Source organism: Carassius gibelio, chromosome B12 (assembly GCF_023724105.1).
Source record: "Carassius gibelio isolate Cgi1373 ecotype wild population from Czech Republic chromosome B12, carGib1.2-hapl.c, whole genome shotgun sequence".
Taxonomy (NCBI): domain Eukaryota; kingdom Metazoa; phylum Chordata; class Actinopteri; order Cypriniformes; family Cyprinidae; genus Carassius; species Carassius gibelio.
Window position 1 is genome coordinate 18,557,533 of NC_068407.1, and position 24,772 is coordinate 18,582,304.

At 35.3% G+C, this 24,772-nt stretch overlaps 1 protein-coding gene across 3 annotated transcripts; it reads left to right on the plus strand.

Annotated features, from left to right (window-relative positions):
- The first annotated feature begins 1,115 nt into the window (after positions 1 to 1,115).
- LOC127969449 (poly [ADP-ribose] polymerase tankyrase-2) lies at positions 1,116 to 24,350 on the plus strand. 3 transcript variants are annotated; one of them, XM_052571443.1, is made up of 27 exons: positions 1,116 to 1,538; positions 2,734 to 2,958; positions 3,090 to 3,185; positions 3,432 to 3,468; positions 3,579 to 3,654; positions 3,851 to 3,945; positions 5,348 to 5,414; positions 5,506 to 5,692; positions 5,775 to 5,896; positions 7,646 to 7,737; positions 7,826 to 7,904; positions 9,624 to 9,795; positions 10,107 to 10,186; positions 10,269 to 10,414; positions 11,153 to 11,318; positions 11,459 to 11,678; positions 14,047 to 14,156; positions 15,154 to 15,342; positions 16,555 to 16,801; positions 16,881 to 16,963; positions 18,320 to 18,440; positions 19,426 to 19,523; positions 19,724 to 19,798; positions 20,846 to 20,951; positions 21,708 to 21,894; positions 22,043 to 22,199; positions 23,564 to 24,350. In XM_052571443.1, exons 1-27 carry the CDS (start codon positions 1,361 to 1,363, stop codon positions 23,621 to 23,623), a joined length of 3,471 nt encoding a protein of 1,156 aa, XP_052427403.1. In that variant the 5' UTR covers positions 1,116 to 1,360; the 3' UTR covers positions 23,624 to 24,350. The 3 variants fall into 3 exon arrangements, with proteins under 3 accessions (XP_052427403.1, XP_052427405.1, XP_052427404.1); XM_052571445.1 differs by lacking the exon at positions 2,734 to 2,958; XM_052571444.1 differs by lacking the exon at positions 15,154 to 15,342 and having other exon boundaries at positions 1,117 to 1,538.
- The last annotated feature ends 422 nt before the right edge of the window (positions 24,351 to 24,772 follow it).

Consider the following 24,772-nt stretch of genomic DNA (forward strand, 5'->3'; position numbering starts at 1 on the left):
ATATATTTATTTATTTTTAATTTCTGCAGGTTTGGTCCTCCATAGAACCATTGAGCGTTTAACTTGCATGGAAGCAAAACAAAACCGTTACTGCGCTGCAGAGGGCAGCACTGAGTTCTTATATTTTTTTGTCAGTGTTTTTGAAACTGAAGTGAATTCGGTGTTCAGGACATTCAATTCTCCTATATCATATATTTTATTATAGTTTTTCCGTGTTATATTTTTGTTCTATAGACGAGGAGTTCACTGATATCTTTAGTATAACGTTAGTTCTATTATTGCGTAGAGACCTATGCTGTCTCCTTCCTAAACATTATTTTTGGGAATCATGCTCACACTTCCGAGTCCGAGTCATTGATACTCATTCCTCTAGGAGGCGCATGGCAGCCCAGACAGCCAAAAACATAAATTAGCTTTATTAAAATCTCTGAACTTTGTCTGTGTTACTAAATGTTTATGCGCCTAAATACGTAATTGATAAAAATTTGTTTAAATGCATGAATTACTTGATATAAATTAACATTCGTTTACATAATCTTAATAAAAAATGTTGAGTTAAACGCTTTAGTCACAGACTGTAAACACAATCGACTGTCATTGGTCAGTCTTGACCATCGCTGAGAAAAGTAACACTTACCATGTGACAACGCCGTTTCCTTCAGCAATAATATGGACAATTGTTTTATATGTCATTGTTATATTTTGTATACTGGCATTAATACGATTAACTGGCATTGTTCAAACTTTATATACACAGATACCTTGTTAAACTAGCTGAATATAGTGCAACAGTCAGGTTCCAAATGTTGAAATTCCGTTCATTTTATTCATATGGTAATTGATTTCATTTAAATTATTCAGTACTTATTTTTTAAATAATCGAAAAATACATTACCAATGATTCCGCAAAAAAAATAATAAATAAATAAATCCACCAATCAAAGGAATAATTGACATCAGCCGTTTTTTCCCGATGTATTTTTAGCTTCAAATAAAAGTCGTAGTAGGTTGGTTTATTTTATAGCTTAAAATTATTTAATCAAAACTCGAAAATCCTTATGTTTAAAAATAATTCTGAAAAAAATGGTGCTGTGAAAGCCCCGCCCATTCCGAGACTCTCGTTCAGGAGAAATCGATATTCTATCTATCCGTTGTTTTCATTTCTGCGGTTTGGAGAAAGACACATCTGGACTGACAACTCTGTATAGGAACAGACACTCGAGCCGAATTATTTCTTCTCTTCAGTGGCGGTTATTGCAAGGCTTTAACTGTGGAGATCTGCGGCTCATTCCGGCCTTCATGTCAAGCCTTGGGGATAGTGTGTATTCCTCATTTCCCACTGTCCGCCCATAGCTTGTCCATGTCGCTCCGGCGCTCCTCGGGGCTCATGGAGAGCTCCGGGTCCGCAGAGCCCAGGGAGCTGTTCGAGGCCTGTAGGAGCGGAGACCTGGAGCGGGTGAAGAGGCTCGTGTGCCCGGTGAATGTGAACAGCAGGGACACCGCAGGGAGGAAGTCCACCCCGCTGCACTTCGCTGCGGGTGAGTCCCACTCTCCTTCCTATTCCGTTCTATTCGGTTTACTTTCTAAACCAAGATTCTAATTTATTCAAACCTTTTCTTACATTCTATTTTTCTATTATTTTCTATTCTGTCCTTATCTATATCAACATTAGTGTCACTAGCATTGTATTTCCAAATACAGTTGTATTTGCATTTCATTAATAATTAATCAGTTACAAAAGACAAAAGCTTAGATTAATTGTGATCATATATAAGGTTTTTAAATTGAATTAATTACTAATGTAATTACTGTAAATATATAATTAAGTAGGCTGCTTCTATTTGAAATCACATATTTATATGTGAAATGCAGCATAAACACCTTGTTTTTATTATACTTAACTACAAATACTAATCTTTTTAAAGGCTAAACTTAATTCATATTTAAATGACTACTTTAGCAATTTAATAAAAAAATATAAAAATACAATTATTCATTTGAAAATAATTACCGGTATTTAAAATATTTTATCAAATTAATGAATACAATTATTGATTAAAACAATTTATATATATATATATATATATATATATATATTGGACTGGGATTCTCCATTATAAAAAAGGATGAACATTATAATTTTAATGTAAACTAATATTATAAAGAAAAAAAAATGTGGAGACACCTGTCATGAATATACAGTGGCATGCGAAAGTTTGGGCACCCCTTGCAGAATCTGTGAAAATGTGAATAATTTTAACAAAATAAGAGAGATCATACTAAATACATGTTATTTTTTTATTTAGTACTGTCCAAATGCATCTTGTTTCCTTCTGGAGCATCAGTCAATGTTTGAACCTTTTTTAATGGTTGTGTTTGAGTGCCTCTATTGTCCTCAGTGTAAAAAGATGGATCTCAAAATCATACAGTCACTGCTGGAAAGGGTTCAAATAGGAAAAATAGACTATTGATTATAAAGAAAAAAATGTTGAGACACCTGTCATGAATAAGTCTTACATCCCATAATGATAATAACTGTAATAGTAATAACTCCATTGGGTATGTTATAAACACAACTATGTTGTTTTCATTGGCACTGTTTTTTGAAAATAACTGGTGAAAAAATAATAGATTCTTTTGATTAATATTGAAGACGTTCCAGTATGACAGTGTAATGTTGAAGTTTTGCCTAATGGAAGCAGTCCATCTATTAAGCCCACGGCTGTGTGGCAGGTTTTGGCCGTAGAGATGTGGTGGACTACCTCCTTCAGCACGGAGCAAACGTGCACGCTCGTGATGATGGTGGCCTCATCTCGCTCCACAACGCCTGCTCGTTTGGTCACGCTGAAGTCGTCAGCCTGCTCCTGCAACACGGGGCCGATGCCAACTCCAGAGACAACTGGAATTACACCCCGCTGCACGAGGCTGCCATCAAGGGCAAGATCGACGTCTGCATCGGTGAAGCCTCCTAGTGATGAAAGTTTACAGAATACATTGTTTATTTGGATGAATAAAGTGCTTTAGACTTGTATCTCATTTGCACGTTGAGTGCATAATGCGGCTGTTTCAATCATGTTTGTCATTTGTAGTTTTGCTGCAACATGGTGCTGAGCCAACGATCCGAAACACTGATGGAAGGACAGCGCTCGACCTGGCTGAACCCTCCACCAAAGCTGTGCTGACCGGTGAGTGAGCTGACTTCAGTACACACTTGCTTCCCTGATAGGGTTCGGAATCAGGATCCAGTCCAGTTGAAGATAATGAAATCATACAAAGACAGTAAATGAACAAAAAAGTGCTCTATTTGCATCGTGAGCTGCACACGCATCTTTTTGAAACACTCTGATTCCCATAATTCCCATTTGTTTTCATTTAGGCTCAAACGAGATTTCCATTAATGTTAATAGACTCCATTTTTTTCTTAAATGTAGGTGACTATAGAAAGGATGAACTTCTGGAGAGCGCACGGTAATGATCATTTAAGCTCAAAATTGTTCAGGAGAGATGAGAGATGAATATGGCTGAGCGATATTACTGTCGTGACTCGCATTGACTTGGTACTCAATGATTTTATCCAGAAGTGGAAATGAAGAAAAACTGATGAGCCTCCTCACACCATTAAATGTGAACTGTCACGCTAGTGATGGAAGGAAGGTGAGTTATTAAATATTATCTCCATATCTGTCTGACAGTATGACTGTTAATGTATAACCATATTCAAATGTTCTCAAGTTGTTGAGCCGCTCACACATCGAGAGACACACAGTGTAGCAAGGCATTTCATGTGCAATCGTTCCAGGTCTGAATAGTTTGCATATGTGTTTGTGAATGGATTGTTTGTTGGTTTCAGTCAACGCTTCTGCATCTGGCCGCCGGTTATAATCGTGTGAAGACAGTGCAGCTGTTGTTGCAGCATGGAGCCGACGTGCACGCTAAAGACAAAGGGTACGATGTGTGTCTCCTCCAGGGTGACTCCAAGTGCTGTTCAAGTTGAGCTCTATTCTTTCACTTAGCACAGAAATGCAGTTTGTAATAAAATCCAAAGCACTCACAATGGAAGTCTACAGGTCAAGATGCTCTGTAGGCATAACTCAAGTCTTTTTTGAATATTTGTGTGTGTATCGTGCAATGTTGCATCTTAACAGCCGTACAACAGATGCATCAGTATCATAATGCTTTATGCGGCTTATAAGATTACAATTTTAATATTAAAATTAACATTTTTGCTGAATTGGTGGATATTGGATTAAAGAGAAATCAATTTGTGATTAAAATGATAATTCTTTTGAGTAATCATTTTCAGATTTTTTATCTGATTAAATGATTAATGGAATAAATATACAGAAGATTATCAAAATAATCATTGTCAGTGGTACCCATAAAGTTGCAGCCCATTTGTATTTTTCATGCAGTACATTATAATGTTGTTGCTTGTAGCGTTTAATATGATTCATTTTTAGTTTTTAGTGTTTAATAATTTATTTATTTAAACGTAATAATAATATTAATAATAGTGGCTGTGTTTGCCAGAATTTTAAGAGTATTTCACCCGAAAATGGAAATTTGCTGAAAATGTGCTCACCCTCAGGCCAGCCAAGAGATAGATGAATTTGTTTCTTCATCAGAACAGATTTGGAGAAGTGTAGCATTCCATCACCTGTTCATCAGTGGATCCTCTGTAGTGAATGGGTGCCGTCAGAATTAGCTGATAAATACATCACCATAATCCACAAGCAATCTACACAAGTCCAGTCTAACAATTAACGTCTTGTGAAGTGAACTTTTTTTTTTTTTTTTTTGTAAGAAACAAATACAACATTAAAATATTTAAAACTTCATGTGTACAGTATTTTATCCTGAAACTCACATTTTTTGTTCTATACAAACACAGCTTTTCACTTTACAAGATGTTGACTGATGGACTGGAGTTGTGTGGATTATTGTGATGTTTTTATCAGCTGTTTGGACTCATTCTGACGGCACCCATTCACTGCAGAGCATCCACTGGTGAGCAAGTGATGGAATGCTAAATTTCTCCAAATCTGTTTCAATGAAGAAACAAACTCGCCTACATCTTTAATCGCCTGTGTGGGAGTACATTTTCAGAAAATTGTCATTTTTGGGGAACTTTTCCTTTAATATCAGTGCATAAAAAATAAACCTGAAAAATTGTACAGATGAGATTAGTATTTCATTTGATTTTAGTAGTAACATACATCCCCTGGACTCCAAGTTATTGACTTATCTTTGAACCCAAACATTCATATGAAGGCAGTGTAGACAAAAGTCCCAAATCTTTCTTGATTATTGTACTCGCTGTGTATTAAATTTGGTCTTGTGTGAGCAGTGATCTCGTGCCTCTTCATAACGCCTGTTCATACGGTCACTATGAGGTAGCTGAGTTGCTTGTAAAGGTAGGTCCATTTTATGTTATTCACACTTTTCTTTCTTGTCTGGTGTCATGTTCTGAATTTGTGATAACTCCATCTGTTCATTTTTACCCAGCATGGTGCTTGTGTCAACGCTACGGACCTGTGGCAGTTCACACCTCTGCACGAAGCAGCCTCAAAAAACAGAGCGGAGGTCTGTTCGCTCCTGCTCAGCTGCGGCGCAGACCCCACCTTCCTCAACTGCCACAACAAGAGCGCCATCGATCTGGCCCCGAGCGCCCTGCTGAAGGAGCGCCTGGCGTGTAAGTGTGTGACTGCCACAAAGACCAGCTCTCAGTTTGTTCAGTTCCTCATTGACTGACTGGGTGCCGCTCTTTGTTGCAGATGAGTTCAGAGGTCATTCTTTGCTGCAGGCGGCACGTGAGGCGGACATGGCCCGCTTTAAAAAACACCTCTCCCTTGAGACCATCAACTTCAAACACCCCCTAACCCAAGAAACGGCTCTAGTAAGGGCTTTTCAATTAAAAATATAATTATTTAATAGATATGCTACATATGATGAATAAGTATTAGAAGTCTCTTATGCTCACTAAGTTTGCATTTATTTGATCAAAATGTGGTAAAACTGTAATATTGTGAAATATTATTACAATTTAAAATAAGCGTTTTCTGTTTCTAAATTTTCAGCATCATTACTCCAGTTTTCAGTGTCACATGATCCTTCAGAAATCATTCTAATGTGCTGATTTGCTGCTCAAGAAACATTTCTGGTTATTAATATTAATGCTGAAAACAGTTGTGCTGCCTAATATTTTTAAGAAACAGTGATACCTTTTAAAATGCAGCATTTGTTTAAAATTAATTTTAATTATTATTATTATTATTATTAGTGTTTACTCTCAGTTTTGATCAGCTTAATGGTTTTCTTCTGAATAAAAGTATTAATTAAAAAAAAAGAAAAAGATTACACTAACCCTAATTTTTTTGACTGGTAAATTTTTTCTGGAAATTCATGAAAAATATTTTCATATTTATATCATTATATTTGAAGCATTAGTTACCAAACCTTTTTCGAAGGGACTATTATATTAATCATAATTTTCAATGAACACCATTACAAAAACAAGCTTAATAAATGCAACATGCAAACATTGAAATAATGACATTAACAACGATGGCCAGACTTTAAATGAGCAAAATAAATTTTTTTGTTGGTTTACTACAAAAAAACATGCTATCTACTAACATGTATTACATGTTAAAATAAAGACAAAAAAGTTTTAAAATGATAAATCTCATTTCATTTTTAAGTAAAGAGATAGGAGTCAAAATGATGAATAATAATTACAATTATTTTAGCTTTATTGTTAATAATTCTAGATACCTTGTTATCCAAATTATTCAGATTTTTAAAATGTACATTAGCCTATTTTTCATCAATAGTTTAACATTTACAACTGTGCATTTGCATAGTTTTGAACCAAAAGGCTAAATGAAATTGTAAATCCACTGTCTGTCAGCAGGTGGCGCTTATGGAAGAGGAGAAATAGAGCTGTTAACCACTGTAAAAAAAAAAACAGAAGCGCTGCACTTATACAGAGGAACCTTTTCTCAAGACAGTCGTTTACCTTCAGAGAAAAATTCATATAATTAATTCCTATTTTAATTAATGTAATTTGCTTCCTTAAAACCTTTCGCTGCCTTCCACCCATTTCACACAAAACAAAACCAACAATGAATGTTGCACTGCTTAATGATTGACAGTATTATGTATACATGTGTTCCTGTAGATCAAGTGGTAGAGCATTGCGTTAGCAAGCGCAAAGTTGGGGGTTTGAATCCCAGGGAACACGTTAGGAGAAAATTGTTAGCCTGAATGCAATGTAAGTTGCTTTGGATAAAAGCGTCTGCTAAATGCATAAATTTACATCAAATATGGTTTTAATTATAATTCAGAATATTAAAATGTAGTACTGACCGTCTGAACTTTCATCTGGGTTTATTTTCAAACTGTAACAGTTTCAGTTTCAGACTCCTTTAACGGCTCAGATCATTAAAAAAATCATATTTCCAGCTCTAAAATCCTATTTGATGAGCCACATTTCTAGGTGTAATTATTATAATTTTTTATATACCTGCACACCTGTGAATTCTACAACTGAACACAGAGCATTCAAAGAACATTTTCTGGTAATGGTTTTATAAGATTTGAATAGGAAGGGAATAAAAGAGACTCCTGTGATTGTCTTTGACAGCATTGTGTCTCCACGTCGCCCTATCCCAAGAGGAAACAGATCTGTGAAATGCTGCTCAGGAAGGGCGCCAACGTCAATGAGAAGAATAAAGAGTGAGTCAGTCAGTAACGATGTTCAGAGGATCTATATAACACAGGATCGTGTGCAGTAATGACTTCTGGATCTCTGTCTTTCACACAGCTTCCTCACACCTCTGCATCTTGCTGCTGAGAAGTCCCACAATGACATCATCGAGGTGCTGGTGAAACACGAAGCGAAGGTAAATTAGTTTCTCGCAGCTGCAGTAAAACATACTGAATTATACATAGCTATCATTTTTGTAATACGTGTTCCATTAGTACATGATCCAGTGACTTGCAAAGTCCTGTCCTTTATGTTTTGTCTTGTTGAATATCCACCCTGGTAAAAAAAAGTGATGTTTAAAATACATTTATTACATACTAAGTATAGTTAAAATCTATTAACGTATTTACTGGTATATCACTTTAGACTTACTAATATAAAAATTATAATTAAACTTCGTTTGGAATACTATTTGTGCACAACACTCCTTTCTTAATATGTAGCCTAAAATGTTTTAAGGTGCTCCTTTTATCGATTTTTTTCATAAAAATGAGACCAATCGGACCAATCACAGCGGAGTAGCGTCACACAATGGAGGGGTTCGGAAACATGAATCGTTGAGCAAATCGTTTGGGAGTTGTTGAGCAAGTAAAGTACAAATAAATGCAGTTTATAAGACAATGAAAGTGTTTTTTTTTTTTTTTACCTTTCATGTATGTCAGCATGTTGTTGGGCACTTCCAAAATCAAAATATGAACCTTTCATAACCCATAATAGGGGCACGTTAACGTCACTATTGATGAGGATATGTGTGATCTTTGAATAATATTGTTTTTTAAATGCATGAAATTTTAAGTGTACTTCAGAATGCTTGCAATAGTTGCACTTTAGCACAATCAAATATAACTTTAGTAGGACTTCAGAACTACTTCCAAACAAATAAAGTGCGTTAAGTACAAAATAAGTTGTTCCAATTTAGCAGACTTTTAAGTATATTGGTTTAGTATACCAAAAGTACAATTGCAGGGTATTTTTATTAAATGCATTAATATGTAAATGTTTTTCGAATTTAAATATATTTGTATTATGTGCATAATGTGTTTCAAATACATTTTAGTATATTTGTTTTTCACTAGAACGGAACGGAAACACAATTTTTTTTGCAATTTTAACAGTAAAGAACTGTAAAAATGCTAGAGTAAAAAACTGTAAAGTAATAAATCATGTAAAGTTACAGTAAAATACTGCTAAATGTAGCCTACAGTTCTTGGAAGTGAAAAAATATCGTAAACTGACATTTCCAGAATTTACACATTTGATATTTTTTCCATTTAAAAAGCTATATTTCTCAGTTCTTATCAGTTATGTACAATCTTATATTGATAAATAAATGTTTTTCATGAATGTTTATTGCATGTGGCTTTCTCAATTCAATTTTATTTGTATAGCGCGTTTTTACGATATAATTCGTTGCAAAGCAACTTTACAGAAAATGAATGTTTCTATAATATTTAGTAGTAGCTTATCAGTGGTGACTCGGTTTATGTACATATGGCAAAATGTACGGTAAAATCGATTTTAAAGATGTAATGAAACGGACGACGAACACTATTAACAGCAATTATTATAATGCAATCAAACTACTGTGATTTTTACACAGGTAGTAATACTGTAAATTACTACCTGTGCTTTTATGGTGGTTATCAGCATAAAGGTACAAAACTGATTTTAATACTTCAGTTGGTTGGTACATTAACATTATATTGGTTAATAAAATATGCACTGTTTTACTGAAAATGCAAGTTAAATATGTCAAACTTTAAATGTTACTTAAAAGTTCTGGCAACCACAGCTGCCAATTTGTACTGTGAATATTAGCAGATTTATCCTGTCAGCGCGGTGTTGTTTTGTGCAGGTGGATGCGGTAGATCACCTGGGTCAGACGGCGCTGCACCGCGCGGCTCACCTCGGCCATCTGCAGACCTGTCGATTGCTCCTGAGCGCAGGATGTGACCCGCTCATCACCTCCCTACAGGGCTTCTCCCCCTCCCAGCTCGCCAATGAAAGCATTCAGGAGATACTGCAAGGTGACGTTCACTTCAGATTCACAATTTCCTCACCCTCAAGTCCTTCAAAACCTTTGTGAAGAAAAAAAAAAATCCCCAAATTTAAGACCTCCTAAAATAATATTGTACCATTAAAACATGTAAGACTTTTTATGATCTTGAATTCCATACAACTGATTTATTTTATTTTTTTGATCTGCAGAAGCTTTGATTTCAACATGCTCCTAAATACATTTTACAGTTCACCCATCTATTTCTAGTCAAGAATGTGAGTGAAACACTGTAAAGTGCCAAAGTGCATGCAGTTATAGAAAATATTTTTTGATTCCTAGAGGGATCATGCACAGGCAACTCCGATACAGACAGGCAGCTGTTAGAAGCCTCCAAATCAGGAGATCTGGAAGTCGTAAAGGTAGGGACTAAAAGCATTTTTTTTCTCCCATGTAGTTGATTCCTGTGTAACAGCTGACAGTGTTCTTCAACTTTCCATGTAGAAGCTCTGTACTCTTCAGAACGTGAACTGTAGAGACGCTGAGGGAAGGCAGTCCACACCTCTGCACTTCGCTGCCGGATACAACCGTGTGGCTGTGGTGGAGTATCTGCTGCAGCACGGAGCCGATGTGCACGCTAAGGACAAGGGGTGAGATGTCACAACACTAGAGATCCAAATGTAGAGCCAAAAAGTAAGAGAATTTGTGCACCGATAAATGTTTACCCCAAAACAATGCAAAAACAATAAATAGAAAGTCCTGTATGGAGACCCAAACCTGCAAAAATTACAAACACATGAAAGAATGTTATAATAGGAACATAAATAATGGAATATATGTAGTGATAAAACAAATGCAATACATTTTCAATTAAATTTAGTATGGTTTTCTTTCTTCCTTTTTTTGCATTTATTTTTAACTTCCTTTTTTCTTTCTTTTATCAAATCATTTAATCCATTATTTATTTTCGTGTTATTAAATTTATTCATTAATTTGTTCATTTCTAATTTCTGCAGGTTTGGGCCTCCATACAATGGTAATGCTTTTAAATAATAAAAAAGTACAACAAACATAAATAGATATTGAATTTATTGAAATAGACATGTAAGTGTTCTCTTATCCAGTGAAATTTAAAGAATATAAAATTTTTTAGAATATATAATTTTTTTAAATTTATCGGTTAATATAGAGTTAATAAAAAAATACACAGTCAAATTAAGTATTAATATAATCTGTGAAATGTTTTTTTTTTGTTTTTTTTTTGTAAAACATAAAATATGTTCCAAAAATAGCATTGCCTTGAATTCTTCAAGAAACAATGGTGCAACAAATGCCAAAAAGTTGCACGGTATCATATTGGTTTTAACTAAGACAGTTTTGTGTGACAGTGGTCTGGTTCCCTTGCACAATGCCTGTTCTTATGGGCATTATGAGGTGGCTGAGCTCCTCGTCCTTCACGGGGCTCTGGTTAACGTGGCCGACCTGTGGAAGTTCACCCCCCTGCATGAGGCGGCCGCCAAGGGCAAATATGAGATCTGCAAACTGCTGCTTCAGGTATCCGACAACTCTGATTGAAATCCACTGTTCATTTTTTTAATTAAATCATTTGAATCATTTACATTATCGATGACAGTGAGTTTTGTTTAGCGGCATGTTCACTATAACGTATAACTATAAGTACCTCTTCCATGCAGCATGGGGCTGACCCGACCAAGAAGAACCGTGATGGGAACACCCCTCTGGACTTGGTGAAGGACGGCGACACAGACGTTCAGGATCTGCTCAGGGGTGACGCAGCACTGCTGGACGCCGCCAAGAAAGGCTGCTTGTCTCGCGTGAAAAAGCTCTGCACTCCAGACAACGTGAACTGTCGAGACACGCAGGGGCGGCACTCCACACCTCTGCACCTGGCAGGTGGGTGTGGGTCAGAGTATGATGCGGTCATTTTCCACTGCATACAATACACAGTGAAAAAACTGAATCTGAAGACCTTTTTAAATACTCCAGCTTAGTTAGGGTTGCACGATTGTGACAAAAATTTACATTTAATGATGTTTATACCATGGTATGATATAACTGCGTGCTGTGTTTTTATATGAAAATAGACCAGCTGAAAACACTCTAACGAAAAAACCTTTAGTGCTTTTCTATGGTATGAAGCCTCTAATGTCAACTATACATCGGATTGTTTTCTTCTTTAAATTATAAAAAAGTACAGATACAAATGGCATTATAATGTTATACTAAAACAATGGAAAAACCCTCAAAACAGCATGCAGAAAGAAAAAAAACAAATTGCTGCTGCTTTGAATGATTATGTAATTGCGGCATCCATAATTGTAATCAGGATTAAAAATTGGATTAATTGTGCAGCCCTAAGCTTAGTAACATTTACATTACATTTATGCATTTAGCAGATGCTTTTATCCAGAGCGACTTACAGTGCATTCAAGCTATACATTTGTGTGTATATAACACCTGATAAATGTTGTATTTTGGTTTGTTTTTACAGAAAATAGTCAAATGCTTACACAATAAAACTCTTCATTGTTTAGTTTAATTTTAAAGGGACAATAAGTAACTTTTTAGGTATTTTATTATCTAAAATCAATATTTTTATTCATAAATATGCCCTCAATGGTGTACAAATACCTATGCCAATGTTTAAACTAATCCTCGTAAATGAAGAATTTATTATCTTTATATACATGGGACGGGTAGGTCGACGGAGGCTTCCATGTAGTTCCGCCATCTTGCAAAACTATAATAGCAGAGAGGAACAAAAAGTACTAAGCGTTTTCGGTCAGAGCCAGAAACGCAGGTGCAGAGCAGTGAGAGGCGCTTGAAACTGCACCGGCAAGTTTAAAAGTCTGGATTGCATTCTTATTATGGACCATACATATGCCACGCCACAGGAGAAGAAAACATCGTCGCCAAAACAGTAAAAAATAGAACGTAAAAGGAAACGTGACCGTAGATTACAGAAAACAAGAGTTAATGTCGGGAGAAGCTTTTTCTAGGTGGAAAGAGCTAATGCTGGATAAAGATTTCAAAAGAGACGCTGAAGTGGCCAGTTTTCTTCTCGACAGGTAAGTCAGTGTTACAGTCTATATTATAATATTTTTATATCTAACAATGCATATAATTCAGAAAATATAACGAATAAATTAGACATAACTACTAATTACAATATTTCATGTTTTCCACAGTCAGTAATTCATACTGTAACATTCGTTTGTTAGTTGTCATGTTGCAGTTTGTTTGAAATAACACACCTGTTCACCTGAAGGAAAACTCGATGAAGTGCTATTAGAATACATCCTGTCAAAGCTTTTTGGTACATATCGCCTACCGTAGATGCAACGCGCATTTGAAAAAGCGAGGCACTGGAGAGCAAAATTAGTTTGAATGCAAAATACAATTTCACCACTAGATGGGAGTAATTCCTACTTACTGTCCCTTTAATTAAGTAGCATTTGCTTTGTTTTATTCTGTGCTTTTCATACATTTTGCATAGAACTCTAAAGGGAAGACAATCAGGAAGCAGGAAATGCATTTGAAAATGTGTAAAGATATTCAGTAAATTAAGTAACTTCAGCATGATTTACAGTTTGTGAAAATGTACATATATTTAAATTGAATTGATATTTTGAAAACCTCTTGTCTAATGGACATTAATACAACCTCTTATGGCTGCACAAGTTAATCAAATTTCTAATCGCGATTAAAATTATGAATGTCACAATTACGTAATCGTTCAAAGCTGCAATTAATTGCTCTCCGCTTATGTTATTCTGCATGCTTAAGATATGTTTTATATTCCATTGTTTTAGTTTTAGAATAACATTATAATAGCATTTTTATAATTTAAAGAAGAAATCAATCCGATGTATAGTTGACATTAGAGGCTTCATACCATAGAAAAGCACTAAAGGTTTTTCAGTTAGTGTTTTCAGCTGGTTTATTTTCATATAAAAATATGGCATGCAGTTACATCAAACAATGGTATAAGCATCATTCAATGTAAATTGTGATAACCATTATTAATAATTGCAATTATAATTTCAAGGGAACAATCGACAATTATGATACAACCTCCATTTTTTCTATGTATATTTAACATTTCTGTGCAAAGCTCTAAAATGAAATCATATATTTTTCTTCTAATCAAGTTTAATATGAATAAATTGATAAAATAGTCCTATTAGTCCTGTAATAGCCCTCATTTTTTTAAAATAAAGCATATTTTCATGTTGGTGGTGTGTTTTATGTCTATGATTAGCTGGCTATAATAATCTGGAGGTGGCTGAATATCTGCTGCAACACGGGGCAGAGGTGAACTCTCAGGATAAAGGTGGTCTCATTCCCCTCCATAATGCTGCATCTTATGGGGTGAGTGAAGCTCCTGTACATGTCCTTTAACATGCTTGATAAAAGATATATATATACATGAGCAAGAAAACATGCATCTCTTACTCAAAAAACCTTGATAAAATGGGTTGTTTTGTAAAACAGTTTGTTTTAAAGTAATCTTTATTTTTGGTTTGGTTTGTTTTGGTTTAAAGTCATGACCAAGTCATGTCAAATTTAATGCAAATAATGGTTTATATTGGTTTGAGTTGAATTTTTATTGTCACTTTTCTTTAAAAAAAAAAACTGCATTTTATACAGCAGTTATTTCTGTAGTTTAAAATTGTATATTACCTCTCTCTCACACACACACACACACGGAGTAATTGACAAAGTGATGGTAATGTGGCCACTACACAAAGCAAGTTACACATCTGGTGTGCATTATTGTTAAATTATTCCACCTTTGCCGTACTTCCCTCAACTCAAGACATCGTTCAAGCATGAACATTGTTTGCCATTTTTATCCCAGTGTTTGTCATATATTTGTTTCTTTGCGGGTTTGGATTATTTTGCTGTTGTAGGGTGTAAAGACTTCTGAATTAACAGAAATATTTTGGAGAAAACAAAAGAGACCTGGAAATAATTTTACATCTTGTGAAATGTCAAACAGTCCTAATCAAGCATTTAACAGCCCTGTGCTAAAATGTTGTGTAATCCTTGCATTTATTACGGGTTTATATTATATTGTTTTACTGCTTTCAAAATAAGCGTTAACGCAGGCGATTCATTTTTTTCAGTTTAAATGTTCACAGGGTTTTAATCCATACAATGAACCTGAACAAATGCTGCCCAACACCAAAACTGACAAAAAAGCACCATCAAATCCACTAAATAAGTGTTATTACACTGTTATTACAAGTTATACACTGATTCATCCTCTGGCAGCCACACACAGTCAGATTCATGCACTGACATTCTCCAGAAAGTGAAAGAGACTCCATCCCAAGAACACGTCGCTCCATGTGTTTGATTGCAGCATGTGGATGTGGCCGCTTTGCTCATCAAGTTCAACGCATGCGTCAATGCCACAGATAAGTGGGCGTTCACTCCTTTGCACGAGGCGGCGCAGAAAGGCAGGACCCAGTTGTGTGCGCTGCTTCTAGCTCACGGGGCCGACCCCACGCTCCACAACCAGGAGGGTCAGTCACCGCTGGACCTCGTGACGGTATTCACTCTGTGTGTGTGTGTGTGTGTGTGTGTGTGTGTGCGCTTACTGGACAGGTCACCTCGGCGGAAGAAGAGCGTTCTCCTTCTTGCGTTCCGCTTATCTGTCGTTCCTTTTATTTTCTGCAACTCTGATGCAGATCCAAACCTCTGTTAATCATACCAGAGAGAATTATCTCTTACTGTGTCATGTCATAAATCTGTCTTGTTTTATTTGGTTGCTGCTCTTCTTTTCGTTTGTTCAGTGCTTGAGGAGGCCTTCTGATCATTCCATGCACTGTTGCCTGAAAATACTGCACACTTGCACAAGCAGTGGAAAAATAGACCTGTTTGATCCCTGGAGAAAGATAACGGGATAGATCAACCAAAAGTGAAAGTCATCATTTATGCACCTTATGGGAATCCAAAGCTTTCTTCTGTAGAACATAAATGCAGTCGAGAAGCCTGAACATTTTACATGCTTTGTATTTTCAACATTATATTAAAAGATTTACACTTAACAAATAAAAAATTCCCAACATAAAAAATAATAATAAAATGCTAAGAATTAAAAGCCATTTATCAGTAATACAGATGTCCATGAGTCATAAATTCAGCCCAACATCATTTATTTACTTGCTTACTTCAAATATATCAAATTAATTCAAGGAAAAATATTTCTCCCAACTAAAACTGTTGACTACATTTTGTGCTCAATTGGCACTCTACCATCATATATTAAAGGCTAAAATTAACAACAGAGCCCAAACTATTAAAATTGGAGATACAGGGTTGTATACAGAAATTTGCATGCACATTAGGTAATTTTCATTAAGACATAATTTAATTAGTAAATGGGATCATTTTTGTGATATTTTAAAAAAAAGAATACACGTGTGACATGTTACAAGTTAAATTAAAATATAACAAATATCTAAAAATGTGCTAATGGTGTTATGCATATTCCAAGGGCTTGTGATAATGGATTGATTTAGTGCTTTAGAAATTGTTATAATTTATATTAAATTAAATATGAACTATCTATCTAAATGTGAACTATCCCTTCATGCATGGATGCATGCCAATAGCTAGCTTGTTTGAAATATGTTGTCACTGGTACGAATGTTTTCTGATTTGCATTGTTGTTCCTGAACTCATACTCTTATTTGCTTGAGATGTGACTGACACTCACATACATTGAGACTTTCTGACGTTGCTCTGCCTGTGTCTTCAGGCGGACGATGTCCGAGCTCTCCTCACAGCAGCCATGCCCCCCTCAGCGCTGCCGGTGTGCTATAAAGCCCAGGTTATCAGTGTCTCTGCATCTGCGGCGGTGGTCCCGTCGACTCTCAAACCCAGTCCACCACCGCTCTCTTCAGACTCCAGTATGGACGGCCAGTCCGGGACCTTTCCTGAGCTAAACTCTCTACTATCACCTTCTGGAGCTGAAGGAGCCGTGGGCACAGAGATGAAAGAGGAGGGTGGGTTTGTTCAAGATTAGTGTAGCTTAGCTTGTAGCGTGACTGCTGAAAGTTTTCTTTAACCTGATGCTTTTTTCAGGTCTAGCTGTAGAGTTGAGTATCAGCCAGTTCCTTCACAACCTGGGATTGGAGCATTTGCTGGAGATCTTTGACAGAGAACAGGTACTTGTCTTCGGTTTCACTGCTTATTACAGTTGAGATCCGCTTGTTTTGAGTCCGAGTTATGTTGAATCTGAGACAGACTTCACGACACAAGATAAAGACTACGGCCCTATGAAATCCGTTTGATGTTTTTCCAAATTCCATTTTTTCTGGTTTAATTTTTTTAAGAAATCAAATTTGTCGAAAAACATGTCTACTTAACATACACAATTTAACATCAGTTTATTAAAAGTTTTTTTTTTTTTAAATGATGGCCCTATAAAATACTTTTTCTTTTCTTAGTAATTTCAGATTTTTTTTTTATCAAATTCTGTGTTTGCATTAATTTTCTGGATACTATTTTATTGGTTTAATTGAAATTTAATAAACAAAAGTATCTCTAATTAATTGATTTTATAAAGATAAGTTATTATTATCTTATTTCCTTTTGTGTAATTACATTTATCTGGTAAATAAACTGTGGTAAATTATTTCTCTGGTAAATATTCCTTAAAAAATAATGTTTAAATAATAATTGTATTTGTTGTAGGAGTACTATCATCACATTAGTAATGTGAAGTATTTATTTTAATGGGCTGCTGTAAAGACCTATTTTATTTTTTTTTTTAGAATAAATGGTAAAATGCAAAATTTTGTTATAGACCAAGGCTCGAGACACTTTTTTTAAAATCCTAAAACCAGATTTGGAAAAGCTGCTTTGGAAAGTTTTATATCACAAAGCTGAAAGCGACTCATAGTTTAGTAATACAAGTACAGTAAAGATACTGTTCAAAAAGTAGCTAACATAAAAATAGTTTAAGGGGGGTTGTGTACACACACTTCGAACTCATAACCGTGTTCAAAAACAATGTAAAAGTGAATTTTGCTTAACAGGTCCCACAAAAAAACCTAGTAAACCTGCTGCCATCTGTCATTTAATGACAATCAAAGACGTAGAAGTTGAGAAATTCACCGTTTTTGACTGAATAACTTTAGTAGGATTAATAAAATATGTAATTCACACAGTGAAGAGTAGGATGCACCATTTTATTTTTACATGTCTATTCAACAATACTACAAACCTTTAGATGTCTTTTTAAATGTTTTCATATTTTATCGTGCCATTTTTTGTTTTGTCTGCTCTGAGACATGATATATTCATCCATCAAGAAGTTGATACCATTTTTACATTTTATTTTATTTCTTGTGCACTGAAAGGCAATTTATCATATATTGTGTCAAATTTATGCCGAATTTACCTCCAGGACCGTGTTTGGTAGGCTGACTGAAATATTGAGATGTGCTAGAGGAAAACATACAATTAACAGATTAGTCACAAGCCTAGAGATGTGATATTAATAGAGTCTGTGTCAATAGATAACTCTGGACGTCCTGGTGGAAATGGGCCACAAAGAGCTGAAGGAAATTGGCATCAGCGCTTACGGTCACAGACACAAGATCATCAAAGGAGCTGAAAGACTTATTAGTGGACCTCAGAGTAAGAGCTGCTTCTCCTTTCATCCATTTGAGAGAATCCTTAATTAGAGAACGGGTTTAGAGCACTTTGATCTGGTTTCCTCTAAGACCTCTGCTTAATGTTGGATGTTTTACTCAGTACAAGCTGCTTTTATTAAGGGGGTCATATTCTACATTTCTTAAAGTTTATTTATTTATCTGGAGGTCTGCTTAGCTTGTAAGCCTGTTTCTGCCATAAAAAAGGTAATTACAACTTTCTCTCACAATTCTGCCTTTTTTTCTCAGAACTGCTATTGCGTGAAGTCAAAATTGTTAGATATAAATTCATGTTTCCGACTTTTTCACCGAATTACGTGATACAAACTCACAAATGTGAGTTATAAAGTAAGTACTGCAATCTTGCAATTTGGAGTTATAAAGTCCAATTCTGAGGGAAAAAAAACAGTTCTGACTTTCAGAAGGCAAAATGGCAAACGTTCTCGCAATTCTGACTTTTAAACATGCAATTGCGAGTTTCTGAGAGGAAAAAAAAGTCAGAATTTTTGGTTCAAATCACAATTTTGACTCTCAGTTCCGACATTTACTCACAATTGTGAGTTTATACTGTATCACGCAATTCTGAGAAGAAAAAGTGGGTATTACAAGATGTAAACTTGCAAATGCAAGAAAAGATGTCAGAATTGTGAGGGGAATTTTTTTTTTTTTTTTTTATTCATTGGTGGAAATGGACTTCTGTGACTTATGTAAATAATGCAAAAAAAAAAAAAAAAAAGGTCTTAACAACAAAATTAATTTATTTAAATTTTCCCCCCTCTCTAAGCATTCAACTTAAATGTGATAGGGTTTTTTTATGCTGCACATCTCTAACTCTGCATTCATTTTTCAGCTAATATTAATGTATATGACTCAATTCCAGTTAGTTCAATTAATTAATGGGCATAATATGTGAATGAAAAATGTATTGACCACTCTCTAATACGAAATAATTGTACAAAAACTTTTTAAAGGTTTAAACCCTTACTTGACCCTGAACACAACCAACAGTGGAACAATACTGATAGACCTCCCTCCAGACGACAAGGAGTTCCAGTCGGTTGAGGAGGAGGTAGACAAGCTTTTATTTTTCACAATTTTCTCCTTGTGCATCATCTGTCTGAGCCCGTAGAGATTTTGTTTAAAATAATCACAGTCATGTTGTCTAGAAGTGTTCCAGGAGAATCTAGTACTGGATGTACATGTTCAAGTATCTTATGAAGCCACACAGACGTACTGTGTTTACTAGGGTTCTCTTGGGTCTCTGAACAGATGCAGAGTACGATAAGGGAGCACAGGGATGGTGGTCATGCGGGTGGGCTTTTCAACAGATACAACATTGTGAAGGTAAAACATCTGAATGCCTCACTTCATATTCATTTTTTTCTATTTTCCTATGAAGCTATTTTTACAGTTTAGTAGCTGTGTTTCCATACTATTCTCCTGCCACTGCAGGTCTCTTTTCATATTGCATTACTAAAATTAATTTTTGCTGTAGCTCAAAGTACAGCATGTCACTAGCAACGCCGTGGTCACGGGTTCCATTCTCAAAAACGAATGAAAAATGTGTCAGTTCAATGCAATGCAACTCCTTTTGGATAAAAGCTGCTAAAAGCATATAAATAAATGTATCATTTTTTTAGGTGAATTCAATTTTTTTTTGTTGATTTCAGTTCCTGTAGTAATTCTGTAATAGTAACAAGAGTAGACAAGAAGAATCAAGACAGAAGGGAACACATGGGGACCTCTAGAGGCACGGAGACAAACTACAGGAGGTCAAACGCTGACAAAAATAAATTCAGTTGAGTTTGAGTGCTTGTGATTCTTTGATTTAACCACCTGATATAACAGCTGGAATAAATCCTAGAGGAAACACTGCCTTTATATCCAAAAGAAACGACTTGGTTCCTCTTCCACACCCAAAACTGGTGTACTTTGAAGATGCGCATCTTTAGAGAGTTTAGAAGAACTCAACACACACACAGGTGAAATTCTACAGACAAAAAAAAAAGGGTCAATCGTATGTTGTCAATATAGAAGCGATGCATGATGCATTGTTCACAAAGAAATAACTTTCAATCAGAGCAGCTTTCTTTGGCTCGATGCGGTAAATCAGTGAAAAACATGGTTCTGCTTGTGAAAATGCATTGAATAACAGTAAACATATCCATATATTCAGACCATTTCTGAAAACATGCACAAGAAAATCATAGTAACTTTTCATAATTTATTTTATTATTAATTAATGCATTGGATATCTAGCAATGACTAACAATGAACATTACTTTTACAGCCTTGATCTAAATTCATGCAAATTTTACTACATATACAAATGTTATAAATTAGCATTAATTAATGATAATTTAAAAAGTGACATATTTCCTTTTTGGTCAGATCCAGAAGGTGTGCAACAAGAAGCTGTGGGAGAGATACACCCATCGCAGAAAGGAAGTTTCTGAGGAAAACCACAACCATTCCAATGAACGCATGCTCTTCCACGGTGTGTGAACCAAGGCCTGCTTTCAAACCACTCATTCATTCACTGTTATTCTGATTAGGACTGCAAAAACGAATAGATAAAATCAGTTATATATTATTTGACAACAAATTTCCCACTTTGCACAGAAAACATCACACAGTCATGTCACTCTACAGTAATAAATAAATGTGGACAAAATGCATCTGCACAGGATGCAGAGCGAGCTGCTCCGGGAAAAGTGCACAACCCAAGATTATCCTAAACATGAGAATTTGTCATATTAAGCCATTCACACAAGCATACGGTTTAACACTGCATGCCTTGTTTTTGTGCATTGACAGATTTTGTTTAATGGTGCATTTTTTACATTCTACAGTTGTATCTTTATATATAACTTATTTTGCATAAAAGCTGATCCTGACAGCAAGCGAGTCTCTGCTAGACTTCACTGCAATAGACAGAGCGCAAGAGAATATACAGTACATCCTGTTGTTATACATTAATTATATGTGTTAGAAATAATTATATTTCTTTATTATGATTGTTAATCTGGTATTCTTTTAATCTGGTAATGAATGTTTTGGAAATGTAAACTGATATTTCCTACTGACACACTACAGCATAAGATGGAAACCATTTTTTAGCTGCTGAAAATACTGGTGTTCATATGATTTTGGCCACCACTGTACATTCACTATTTGTTTTCATCGCCGTCAAACTACACATTGTTTGGGCAGGATGTGGAATAAAAAAGATGCTTTGATTCTGCTTCCCCAGGGTCACCGTTCGTAAACGCCATCATTCACAAGGGCTTCGACGAGAGGCATGCGTACATTGGGGGAATGTTCGGGGCTGGGATCTACTTCGCGGAAAACTCTTCCAAAAGCAACCAGTATGTTTATGGAATAGGAGGAGGAACGGGGTGCCCTCTTCACAAGGACAGGTCCTGCTACATGTGTCAGAGGTGAGATGAGATCCTCTCATTTAAGTGGCTTCCCAGCACAATGTGTTTTGTCAGCAGAGTGGTACTTCATGGTGTTATTTTCCAAAACCTTGAAGAGAAATTGATTTCCTGTTTCCTTTCTAATGTTCGCTCTTTCGACTCCTCCCAGGCATCTTCTGTTCTGTCGTGTGACTTTGGGGAAGTCTTTCCTGCAGTTCAGCGCGATGAAGATGGCCCACTCTCCTCCAGGACATCACTCAGTCACTGGCCGGCCCAGTGTCAACGGTCTGGCTCTGGCGGAGTACGTCATCTACAGAGGAGAGCAGGTGCTGCAGACACAGGCGGCTGATTCTTCTGTTCATAGCTAACATGCATTCGCAAACCCAGTTTAATTCTGAGATCAAGTGTGACCCTGGAGCGCAAAAGCAGTCTTAAGTCACTGGGGTGTATTTGTAGCAATAGCCAAAAATACATTGCATGGGTCAAAATGATAGATTTTTCTTTTATGCCTGAAATCATTAGGATATTAAGTAAAGATCATGTTCCATGAAGAGATTTTGTAAATTTACTACTGTAAATATATCGAAACTTAATATGATTAGTAATACGCATTGCTAAGAATTCATTTAGACAACTTCAAAGGTGATTTTCTCTGATTTTCTCAGATTCCTGATTTTCAAATAGTTGTATAACGGATAAATATTGTCCTAACAAACCATGCGTCAATGGAAAGATTATTTATTCAGCTTTCAGATGATGTATAAATCTCAATTTTGAAAATTTACACAAGACTGGTTTTGTGGTTCAGGGTCACATATATGTGTAGGCCAGATTATTTTGCAGTTTTCTGAATTGTGAAAGTGAGTGTTTCTTTCCTGAATTGTTATAGTCAACTCTAATTAAAACCATAAAAAAATATTAAATGAAAACGGGACCTATTGAGTCAACTGCGTGTGTGTGTGTGTGTGTGTGTGTGTGTGTGCGTGTGTGTGTGCGTGTGTGTGTGTGTGTGTGTGTGTGTGTGTGGGTGTTGTAAACATGTCTCATTTTCATTTAGTTTAAATTGATGTAGTAATTTAACTACAATTGAAATCAAATTAAAAAAACTATAGATTTATTTATTTTAAAAAAAGTTAATATAATTTAAATAAACACATAACTACTAAAGCTTTAACTAAAGTTAAAATTAAAACAAACTTTTAAAGACGACTATAATAGCATCTCAGTGATACCGAAAAAACTTGTTGCAAATGTTTATACAAAAATATATTTTGTTCATTTGGAGATAATTTTTTTAAGAAGATACTCACCAAGGATACATTTTTTTTTTTTTTTAAAGTGAAAGAAATGTTACTTAAAAAATTAAATTATATATATATATATATATATATATATATATATATATATATATATATATATATATATATATTTAAGAGCTGTTTTGAATACATATTAAAATGTTTTTTTTTTCATGTGATATCATAATATGCTGATTTGCTTTGCAAGAAACAGTTATGGTGCTTCACATTTTTTAAGAAAATTTGGTACATTGTTTTTCAGAATTCATTGATGAGTAGAAAGTAGAGCATTCTTGCTGAATAAAAGAATTAATTTCATAAGAATTAAAAAAAAAAAAAAAAACATATTGTTGAGGGAAACTAACACTGCTTTTGTCATTTTTCCTCCCAAGGCTTATCCTGAATATTTGATCACGTACCAGATCATCAAACCTGACGCTTCTTCAGATTAACACACAGGAGCAGAAACACGATGCTCTTTCCATCTCCGAGGAGAGAAACCGCTCGTTCAGTGCATGCTTTATTTATACAGTGTATAATTATTTTCTCTTCCTTCAGCTGTGTGTTTTGTCTTCATTTAAAGCAATTAATCAAATTTCAGATGCACGTTCGGTCATTTACTCTGTCTCCTTTTCTTTAATTTAAACTTATTTATTTTACAAAGACAATTGTATATATATATATGTATATATATATTTGTACTAATTGATTTATTGGTGTTTGTATCATAAGAGTTGTATGCCTGAGTTGTGCTGCAGTCTTCAGTGTGAATACAGGGTCTTTTAAAGGTTATCTGGTGGCATCAGACCAGATGAAAAGCATCCAGGATTCAGGATCAAGAATATTTGGCAGAACAGGATGAGACTTTATCCAAATATCAAATTATCTCACAATGTCCTCTTGTCTGTTGTTGCCCTTCAAATAAGTATGACTTTTTGGTGTTACACTGCTGAACGAGAAGTCAAACTTAGTCTTAGTCTCAGTCTGCGATGTATTGGTGCTTGACTGAATAATTTCTGGGTTTTGATATTAAAAAAACACTGTTTTTTGTCACAGTAGTCCAGACTTGTACCCTGTTGTGCATGAACATGTCAGCTTTTCCTCTTGTAATGTCATGTCTAAGAAGTGTTAACATTGTCATCAAAACATTGATCAATTAAAGAGATGCTTTTTATCATTCTCCTGCATTGTTTCTGTCATTATCACACAAAGTTAGCCTGCTCCAGCATCTCATGAGAGCATTTGTGAAACTAACAAATGTCCAACAGGTGGCACTATTGTACTAAAAGCCAAAACTTTAAACCCTGCAAAAACTGCTAATGCTGTAATATTACAAAACCTGCGTGTTAGTCAGAAACAAATCCATCATGTTTTAGCTTTAAAGCTGCGGTAGGTAACTTTTGACGCTCTAGCGGTTAATAAACAGAACTGCTTGCGTCTTGCGGAAGAACATCGTAGCCGGAACTACTTCTCTCTGTTTAAGTCTATGAAGAATCACAAAGGTACTGGGTTACTCCGCCGCGGTACCCCCGAAGCAATCTAAAATAGTCAGAATATAAACACTTATTATAGGTGCACCCTAGTGATTCAGGACAAGCCAA